Genomic DNA, 11,197 nt, shown 5'->3' on the forward strand with positions numbered 1-11,197 from the left:
GTGTGTGCTGTGAGTTTGCAGCGTTCGGAGCTCGTCCCAGCGGTATATGTTGATTAGCATGTGAGCCAAATGGATTCTCCCCCATTATCTAACAAGCTCATTACCAGCTAATTATTTCAAGGGAGCGCGGTTAGCGCATCAACTCTGCAAAGTTGTGAGTTGTTGAGAGAGACAATGCGGCAGTGAGGGTAATCATTATAATTGAGGGTGTATCTGCTTGTGTAGTTGAGAAAGAAATCAAGTTGAACCTCAGGAAAAAGTGGTACGTCTTTAATTACAACACAATCTATACTGCAAAGAAAACAAGTGTCTCCGAAATGAACAAATCAAATAGGAAATAGTTTCTTTTTTAACTGTGGGATAAAAAGGCAGACGCAGTTTTTCACGTACTGTTTTTAGACAAATGAGACTCAACACATGCGTACAAATTGGGCAATACCTCAAATATACGTATGGCACCCAATGAAGTTTTGACCTTGTGTTGAATGCGAATAATTTATCACATTATTCAATGTTTAGCGAGACATTCAAACCATTTTTGATGAGATTGTTCCATTGACATTTTCATTATTAAAACAGAAAACATCAGGACAATTTTCAAAATAAAATCACAGGTAAGAGAAAAGCCCTTTAGCTTTTGAACACAATCTTTTAAGGCTTATTTTCAAGTTGAAGAAGACATTTCTAGTTCCTTAAAGCTACACGAATCAATATTGTTTAATTGACAATGGATCGCTGTGTCAACCCACCACAAATAATTATCACCAAATCTGCTGTTCCCCTTTAAGCGTCTTTCAGCTCAATGTTTTGGTTTTGCAACTTTCCTGTTTTGGTTCTCTCTTACAGCTGTTTTTAGTGAAAAAAACTCTAAAAACCCAACTGTACACTTCCTGCTCAGCATCAAACGGCAGATGAGCACCGTTTGAGACTAGCTGGTGAACATAGTTGAGCATTTAGCTGCTAAAGATCAAGATAATTCCCTCAGGAGTTGGTGGAGACCAAAAACGGCGCTAAAAGGGAGAGTAAATATTGACCGTATTCGAGTAAATAAGTTGACCATATGATCGTAAAGGGTCGATGATGATGATATGTGTTATGTTTAAAGCTTGTTTCTGCTGCTTGAATGCAGCTTTAAGGTTTGTAGCTCTGTAGTTGCTGGTAGAAGCCGGGGTTTGGGCGAATTGAGGGCCTCGCCATCTTCACCTGACTGTACGCATCGTCAAACGCGAGCCCCTCCCTCAACATCAGGTAGCCAATGACGATGGAGGTAGAGCGCGATACGCCCGCGTTACAGTGGACCAGCACGACGCCGTCCTGTGGACAGAGACAGAGAGTGTGACACAACAGAGACGATATATAAGAGAACTGGTCTTTCATTACAACCTCCACACGTTTAAGTGGTCACGTGGTCTGAGAAGAATCTAAGAAACATGGATTGTTCTGTTTGCTGGAGTCACAAAAACATATTCCTCTGCAAAGCCGCGATACAACAGGCAAATGGAATTCAATTTGACAGTTAAACATCCAGCTCTGTTGCATTGGAGACATTTCAGAAGTTTCAGACTGTAATACTTCAAAACATTAGCGCCTTGAAACCAAAATCACCTTTTCTTTTGTCATTTAAAAATGAGAAACATGTTGAAATATCAGCTCGAAGAGTCATTTCACCGCATCTCTTAATTTCTGACTTTCCAACACCTCTGAGAGCAGCATTAGTCAGAAGCATGTAGAGCAAAGTGAGACGCAATAAATCTGCGTCAGTGGTTTTCTGCGTGTCAAAAATGTGCGGTATAATTAATATTAATATTAATGTTGATGTAATTATTTTACCGCCCAAAGTGCCAGGCTGGAAATAAATTTTTTTAAATTCCAGCCACATCTTGAGACAATGCGTGCAGGCCCACGGCTCAGAACCGAAGCTCAGATATTGACACATTTGTCTCTTCTGTTCAGCGTGGAGCCTCCCATCACGGAATGAAAGTCTCTCTTCTGGCCGAGAGGGAGCCGCAGAACACAAACCGGAGGCACTTCTTTATTTTTTTATTTTACATGTCAATTAATACCCACTGAGGGACAGGAGATTTAAATGAGCTGTGGCTGCACACGCGCGCTGTGCTTTTGGTTGCTGTAATTGACATGTTATCCCGGTTATCACTCTGCTTTCATTTCAAAATGTGACCCAATCACACAGCTCCTCTGGGTGAAATACAATCAAATGAAGCAGGACACGCAGGGAGAAGGAATGACATCGGTCTTTAATACGTTTCTATCAATCAAAGAGGGATTCTCTGCTGCTTTATATTGTTTGTGCTGGTGTCTGCAGTCACATATCAGCTCTTGTTTTCCTTCCTTTAGAAAAAAAAACGGAAAAACTTCTGCAGGACAAACCGAAAATTGCCCGAGCAAGATAATCCATCACAGCGAACACGGAGACTTAATTTGGTTTTGTCTGAGTTTCTTGTTTTGCTGTTATTTCATTGTGCTCGAGCTGAGTGTTTTCATATCAGTGCTCACATCACATTATGTTCTGCTTACGGTCAATCTCCAGACACACACACACAGAGGAAATAATGCTCTGCCTGGAAATAATCCCTTAAAAAGTATTACATGCTGCACAGGAAGCGACCGAGGGGGAAAGAAGTGTGAGCGTAAACGTTGACTTTCTGCATTAAATGACCGCAGCATGGTCTTTTATTAGGTATTCCGACCGCGCGCCTCTCCTTTGTGCTGAGTTACAGATAACTGACTGCTGCAGATGTATGTTAATGCGTCGCAGTGAGGAAGCAGAATAGCTGTGTGTGCACACTGACATGTTCAATTAGCCGGCCGATATAAAAGACGGCATTTTTAGGCTACATGAGCCGTCTGAGAAAAGAAACGTATTTTAATGCATTTTTTATCTGGTAAAACCATGAAACAGTGTGTGTGTGTGTGTGTGTCTGCATCTGTCAGTGATAAAAGATGACTCAGTACAAGTAGAAGTTTAAAGTATTTGTACTTTGCTCGGTTATTTCAATTTCACTTATACTTCTCTCCTCCACTAGATTTCAGGAAGAAATCATTTTTACTCCTATTTTTATCTGTTGGCTGTGTTTACTAGATATTAAGAATTTAAAAACCTATAGCGGGCATATTGAATGTTATTTTGTGTAGTTAATGTACACAACAGTATATAGAATACTTAAAATGAGTTCCAGCTCAACAAACTACATTAAAATGCTGTTTTTAAAAGAATCTGAATCAAAAGGTATTCATCAGAAACATGTTTAATAATCAATGTTTATTAATAACGCCACATAAACACATACAACTGAAAGAGGCTAATATTTTAATTAAGTTATATTTTTATGGTAATACTGATCATTCGTCTGTATTTTGACTCAAAGAAAGAAATAGTTTGATTTGTTTTCTTGCAGAGTGAGATAAGACATGATAAGATATTATTAATACCGAAGGAGATTCTTGTGCCAGCGGAAAATAAAACAATAGAGTCAAAATATGATAAAGTATATAAGAAGTAATACAAACACCGGTGCACAAAAGAGAATAGAAAGAAGAGATAAGATACATTTTAAAGTTATATTGCGCATAATATTGGGATGAGAAGATTGTTCCATGTGTTTGTGGTAAATCTGAAGCTAACTTAGCTTAGCACAAAGACTGGAAACAGGGGGGAACCGTTAGCCTGCCCTCTGAAGCTCACTCAATAATATGTTGCATTTGTGTAAAGATAACCTGTGATAGTTCTACGGGAGGTTATAGGTCAAACCTTTCTTTAAACATGTTTAATCTGAGACTTGTACTCGTGAAGTCGTATTGGACATGAATGTGTGTACCTTTTCTCGTGCCCCATCTATGAAGGAGCTGCATTCCCCGAGATACGAAGTGATGTCCGTGTCTGGGAGGTCCAGGATCTGGAGCGTCTTATAAACCAACTGATCTGGGAACAGGTTGGTGACTCCGTAGGCCACGTTTAACACATGAGACACCTGACAGGGGAGAAAGAGACACCAAATGACCCCCCCGAGCATTGACTCGTCGTATAGACTGCTTTGGGCGAGAGAGACATTCTGTCAGCCATATTGATGACATGACGCAACCCGAATGTTGACTGAGCGAGAGGGCAGGAAGACGGAGCAAGACGAGGGTCGACGCGGAGCGATGAAGAGGCAGACGGGAAAGAAGACAGATGGCTCCAATTGGTTCTGCAGTGTCTGTCTTCTCTCGCTTAAATGAGCTTACCTCAGAGGACTGACTTCTCTCCTCTACATCTGCTGTTACACTGCTTGTAACATCTAACAGCCTCTTGTTTCACAAGTTAAAAAAGGGATGTTCCAGATGTTTCTAATTGACAACAAATCCCATGAAAAGACCAAAAGAAATAATAGTTGTTGAAAAACATTTACGTCTTCAGTAGAAACCAACGACTGAGAGACAGACTAACACATTGTTGTTGTTTTCTTGGTCTTTTCATGGGATTTGTTGACAATAGAATTATAGAATAATGGCTGCCTTTCCCTTTAAAAAGAACACACAGGATGGTATATTTCATCACTAAATTAGTGTGTTTACATGCACTCATGATCGGGCTTCGGAAAATCCTGGTTATATGTTGATGTATTCATTTATAATGAATTTATTATAAGTAGTTTGAATATTCTCTTTGGTGAACAGACCCCAAACAAACAGTATTTTCATCCGTTGTCCATGGCCAGATGTTAAAGGTGCAATAACGGGATTGGAAAGCATTTTGATTGCCTCTTCACGGCTCTCAACATGGCGACGGCTCAGCAGGGGGGCTCGCAGCTAACGGTGCTTAAAGCGCTAACAGTGCAAACTACGGCTGACAGCGCTAACGTTGTTAACCTGAGGGGGAACTGGAGGGTCGGCGCTACGCTAACGTGACAACACCATCGGTCGGGACGGCGTTATCAGCTTAAACCGGCGTATGAGGGCAGTGCAGAGCCGTGAGCTAACCAGTGGAGCACGCTCACGTGCACTAAAGACACGCCCGACGATGTCAACAAAGCAAGGAGCAGCTCTGGTAAACAACAACACACAGAGGAACATGACTTCATTCTCTGCTCAGGTAGACATTACTCCTCTATATCTTTACATAGATAATAGTTATGTGTTATTAATGCTCTGAATATCGTATCATGCATCATAGAAAATACAACCTAAAAATCTCATCCAACATTATAAATACGTAGATACATTGCATATCCAGGTCTGATCATTCTCTGCCATGTTCGCAGGTCCATTCTCAAATTGAGTAATGTAGCAAAAATAATTCGATGGATGATGTAATTTGTGTCCGCCTGCTGAAATAAGTGATTTTCTGACTTCTGTTATGCAGATGTCACCATTTTTTTTCTGCTGCTCTTTTCATCCATAACTAAAGAGTTGATGGAGAAGCTAAATCCAGCAGAGCGGCAAATACAGTAAAGTGTAGGCAGCCAGAAATCTTAACTGTTGATTTGGTGGATGTGCAGTCAAAGACAAACTCAGAAACCTGGACAGTGTTAGCAGGAGGAACGACCGAATGATGCTGGATATGTCTCTGGTAGCAGTAGAGACCTGTCAATCACCTTGTAGCCCCGCCCTAAAGCAGCCCCTGCTATATGGTCTGTTTGACTCTAAATGGACCATAATGTACTAAATGAACATCATGCTGTATTGAAGAAGACTTGAAACTAGAGATTGAACCATAAACTCATGTTTACTGAGGTAATAAATCAAGAGAGAAGTAGAGTCATTTTCTCATAGACTTCTATACAACCTGATTGCAAAAAGAAATCAGGGGAGAGAATCCAAGTTTTAAGACACAGGCAGCACGACACAGATTTCCGCCTGGATAAAACCAAGATGCAAAAACATGATTCATCACTTTCCTGTCTTGAATAGAGATTTGATTTATTCACACACTGACGCTTCGACTCACAATGTTAAAGTCTTTGTATTGAGACACCAGTGAATGTTTATTAAACTGCTAAGAACAGATCCTTTTCTAAATCATCCTTTTGAGCCCACTGCCGTGTCTGAGCTCCAATATCTATCTGAGGAAGAAAACCATTTTCTGCTTTTTTGGTTATCAGGCAGTCAAGGTTCTCATCCCAGAAACAGGAAGCGAAAGGTATTTGTAACCTCCCCAATTCATCATCCCGAGACTGCACAGCCAGCAATCTGTGCTCGCGCCCGGGAGCGGCCACTGCAGAGAGGAGTAGTCACATTCCTGTGATGTGAAGACGTACTGTAATCATTTACTCCCTCTACTGAGCTGAACCGTCACTGCACCGAGTCCCGAGGCCCCTCCGGCTATCGGCTCGGCTGCTGCCGACCCCGCGGGGACGCCGCGCACACCTCTAATCTCATGTCACTACGATCACAACAAGGCAAGGGCACGGCCGCTGCATCGATCGCTCTGTACTGACCTTACATCTCTGCAGGGTGTCGATGTCGTGGGCTGCATCCTGAGAGGCTGGGAAAGGCAGAAACAACTTGATGAGGAGACAACAGACCAGAGGGCAATGCCTCTGCTTAGCTGTTTAAACAAATAATAGAAAATAAAATGCTTCCTGCAGGCTGACAATAATTGCTCGGTTATAAAATGATCAAATGCTGCATGAATATTTTATCTGCATCTCCGTTTGAGAGAAACAAAATGTTCCGCTTAATTCGGTAGTTCTATCAGCGTTATGATGATGATGATGCAGCTGGTTTTGTTGAAACTGTAAACATTGATTCATCTTTTAAGTCGTTCATCAAACAGAAGTGCAGAATGTTGGCTGGTTGCAGCTTCTAAAATGTGTTTGTTTTTATGTCTGTGTGTGGAGACAGCCGGAGGCATTGTGTGTGTCCCATTGTCGTGAACAAGATATCGCGGCAACGCATGAAGGCAATTTCTTCAAATTTGGCACCAACGTCAACCTGGACTCAGGGATGGACTGGTGAGATTTTGGAAGTGCCTGGAGGGAATTTCTTCAAATTTTTCCGCAACTTTTCCGAGATGTTGGAGGATATATGTCACCGTGACTCAAGACTTAAGCTGCTAATTATGACAGTTTAACACTAATGTCTAAAAGGATAGAATTAGGAAGTGATGACATTTTAGACAGACAGATGTTTGTTTGTTTTTTTAATAATTTTCAGTTAAATATCTTGTGGTTTTAGGCTGTTGGTTGAAAAACAAAACTTGATTGTGTATATATCCCCTAGTATTTGGGACATTTAAAAGGGATTTTTCTGTATTTTTTGACTTTTTATAGACAATTAAGCTTAATCAGAAATACAATCAAAGGAAAATGGAAATGTGTCTTATCCCTGTAGCCTTATTCCTCATAATATAAACAAGGGAACAGTGGAGGGATGTACTCTACTGTACTAAAGTACACCTTTTGTCATACTTGTATTTTACACGAGTATTTCCTCTTCATGCTACTTTATACTTTTATTCCACTCCCTTTATGAGACAGCTTTAGTTATCTACCCAGTGGTAAGCTAAGTATTCTGCATAGTAAGTACTTTGAAACTTTAATTAAATTGAGTTGATAATACTTCTGTACTTTTACTTGAGTAACATTTTATATTCAGGACTTTTACTTGTAAAGGATCATTTCTACGGTAACTTTGGTGTTTCTTTTACGTCAGTAAAGGATCTGAGCAGTTCTGCCAGGGAACAACAGTGTCTTACATAGAAAGCAATGAAACCCCACATAAATACAGAGTTGTTAAAAACAACAGTCAATTCAGGGGTGTAAAACTTCAGCAGCTGAAAACAAATGCTGCAGGATATCAGCAGCTTTATCGCTAAGTAGGAAAACAGAAAACAGCAGGGAGGAAAGATATCAGTCAGCGGAAACCAACGTTAAAAAGGCTTACAGCTACGGAAATAAAAAGACGGGCATATATATGATTTGTTGACTAGCATTGGCTTAAAAGCCGCTGAAATGAACATCCAATATATCTACAGCTGCAGAAAATGAAGTTTAGGATTTTCATGATAACAGCGAGAATGAGAAATGCAGCAGAGGACGCAGGTCAGAGACTAATGGAGGAAAAGACGTGCAGCAAAGCCGACCTGGACGTCTGTTTCGGCTGAGAAAGAGCACATGATCATTGGAGGAGACAGTTAAAACAGAACGAGGAACGGTCTCTTTCAATTGGTCCAATGACTCTTCATGAGTAGCAGGAGCCGGGTAATTACATGAAAGAGACATATGGGCAGGAAACAGAGTGGATACTCTGCAGCAGCTCACTCGCCTTCAAAGTAGCAATATTTGCAGTCTTTGCGGTGGCCAATCCACTTTCACATAATGCCAGATTCGTGGCGTTGAGAAGTAAATCTAAATCCAAAGGATAGAGTGTCTTTGGGAATAAGCCAGCTCCGGTCCATATGCCTCATCAGTGTCGGAGGAACAGATTTAAACTGACACATCTGTGGAAAGATGCAGGAATGCCAGGATTTCTACAGCATTTTATAAATACAAGTGCGACATAGGACCCAAATTGAATCTGCCACACAACGGAGGACAGATCTCAGTCACGTTGAATAGCAAATGTTATTAAAGGTTTCTTTAAATTATATATTTAGAAATAAAAAAATATACTTTACTTGCTCGACAAAAGCCTGTCTCTTCATTGATCTGTCTTGTATGTTAGAATCACGTATCGGCCATGTCCAACAAATACATATAAATATAAATAAAATAGTATTTCAATGTTTTGGGATATTTAAGTTTTTAGATGAGGTATTAAATGTTCTGTTCTCGGTTCGGACAAGAATTTCCTTCATGTTAACTTTATTTATTTTGTATTTATTCAAAAATGTTCTTGTGGAGAGTGAGAGCTGAGGGTGCACAGACTATATACTTCCAAGTGTAATAAAATCTTCACTGTCAAAGTGTCGGAAACCCACAATGACAAAGAGGCATTTTAACATCAGAGACAACCTGTCAAACGTTCAACACGGTGCCTGATCCTGTACCAGCTACGTGAACAGTGTGACGCTGTTAGCAGTGACCCGCTCTACAGCAGAGAGTCACCTCTATTGAGCCCAACAGATGTAACATTCTATTGATCCCTGCAGAGCAATTCTCCTGTAGTGAGGCCGAGGCTCAGGCGTGAGCTGCAGAAGTGAACGGCCCCACAGAGCTGTGAGGGGATTCAATATCGGGCTCAAGGACACTTCAGCAGGACGGACACATGCTGACGTGTGCCGGTGTCGACCTGCGTTGTCCGGCTGAAAGGGAGGTCACCAAGCTCCCATAAGTCACGATGAATGACTTTAATTTATTCCTTATTAGGGTTTTATTTATTTATTATGAGTGGACTGGAATACTGAAGTGACTGAGACACTATGAAAAAAGTGGTAGTACTAGTAGCAGCTGTTGTAGTGGTACTTTTGGACTTGTATTTCCACTGAAATATTATTTAATCATGATTACATTATTCAAGTACTCTTTCTTTACCCTAATGAAAGCTGGTATAGTTAGTAACTGTCAGTAATTGTAATAGCATAACATAATAACATAATAACATATTTTATTCATTGTTTTGGTTTTGTGGTTTTATTTGATTTATGTTTTATTCATTTAGGATTTCTTAATATTATTTTTTTTCAATATCCAATTCTAATGTCTGAATATACTTAAAACATTAAAAGTGAATTGCTCTTTGAAAAGGCGGAGTGTACTTATAACATTACGCTGTTGTGTTTTCATTATATCTGTAGCATAAAATGGTCTTAAAATGACAATAATATTGTTTATTGCAATTAATTCTGGGAGAATTTTATACAATATTATCCACTAAAAGTAGTTATTGTGACAGGCCTATAGTGGACACCTTTTGGTGCATGATTTGAAAAATAAACTACTTACTTTACTTCATATTTGTAGTAGTAGTACTAATAGTTGCAGTGATAGGAGTTTTAGTTGAAATAGTAGTTGCAAAGCTAGCAGCAGTGGTAGAAATAGCAGGTTATTTAAAGTAGTAGTTGTGGATCCAGGATAAGTAGTCGTAGCAGCAGCAGATACAGGTAATGGTTATAACAGTGGTAGTAGATAGTAGTAATAGTAGTAAATATAGTAGTATGTAGTGAGTGAAGCAGCAGTAGTAATACCTGAAGTAAGTAAGTACAGTATAGCAGTAAGTGTTGAGCAGGGACGATATGGTAAATAAATGTTAAAAACAATAGTATTCTAGCACTCGTAGTAGTAGTAGAAGTATTACTAGTATATATTACCCAGCAGTAGGAAGGGTCTGACGACACCAACTTGAAGGTCCAGACTTTTATCTTCTACAAATCCACATCCACCTTCCTCCTCCAGCTCTTCTACCTCTCCTCCATCACCCCTCCTCTCCAGCAGCCTCCTGCCCATCACAGTGGTGACGTGCGTGCACTGTTTCTTCAGGCGGCCTTGGGAGAAGCCTTGAATCTCCCGAGACAGCGAATGCATCACACCAGGGGTTTAAACAGGACTCAGCTGAAAACAAACAGAAGACTAGTTAGTTAAATAGAGGAAGATGATTTGTTTACATCCAGTAGTGTAGAGGTAAATCAAATGGTGGGAAGTCATTCAGTGGAACAATCTTTTTTTCAGAATAGTACCCTTTAACTGGGTTACTTTGTCAGTGGATTTACAGTTATAGTTAATATGACAACATAAAATAAGATAATCCTTTATTAGTCCCGCAGCGGGGAGATTTACAGGATTACAGCAGGATAGTGGTTAATGCAAACACGATAAGTAAATAAGTAATACAACAGTTAAGAATATTAACACCTAAAAATCCACAATAACTATAAAATATTATATATAAGCCGACCAAAAGTGTGTAACCATAACTTTTTGGTACCTTTTTCACTCTCAGCAGTTAACCCATGTACTGAATGTGAAATGTAGTCATTTAGGTATATAGTGTCTGCAGATAACGTCTGATTCAGAACAAGATCACGGAGCTTTATTCCATTTCCCGCTTCGTCCACCCACCTGGCCTAAATGCACTGAGTTCAACCAACAAAATAAAATCCCGCAGAAAGTTAAATCATCGCTTATTGCAGCTGCAGTATTTAAAGTACGATATAACTCGTGTGTTTTACACAGCAAGTGTAGCGAGCACGATGAAGCTTTGACACAGAATTGACAGCTGAGTCGGAAATTGCGTCAACAATGTGATGCGTTCAGTGTTCACA

General features: G+C 40.0%; 1 protein-coding gene across 2 annotated transcripts; it reads right to left on the reverse strand.

Annotated features, from left to right (window-relative positions):
• Positions 1-255: 255 nt before the first annotated feature.
• Positions 256-11,126, reverse strand: LOC306785928 (dual specificity protein phosphatase 19-like). Of its 2 annotated transcripts, none has more exons than XM_079280504.1 (5): positions 10,995-11,126; positions 10,247-10,487; positions 6,435-6,481; positions 3,837-3,989; positions 256-1,314 (listed from the first exon to the last, which is right to left on the reverse strand). In XM_079280504.1, the coding sequence occupies exons 2-5, from the start codon at positions 10,458-10,460 to the stop codon at positions 1,132-1,134; spliced, it is 597 nt and encodes a 198-aa protein (XP_079136630.1). In that variant the 5' UTR covers positions 10,461-10,487; positions 10,995-11,126; the 3' UTR covers positions 256-1,131. The 2 variants fall into 2 exon arrangements, with proteins under 2 accessions (XP_079136630.1, XP_079136629.1); XM_079280503.1 differs by lacking the exon at positions 10,995-11,126 and adding an exon at positions 10,861-10,990.
• Between the last annotated feature and the right edge of the window lie 71 nt (positions 11,127-11,197).

This window comes from Melanostigma gelatinosum (genome assembly GCF_949748355.1).
Source record: "Melanostigma gelatinosum genome assembly, chromosome: 12".
Classification (NCBI taxonomy): Eukaryota; Metazoa; Chordata; class Actinopteri; order Perciformes; family Zoarcidae; genus Melanostigma; species Melanostigma gelatinosum.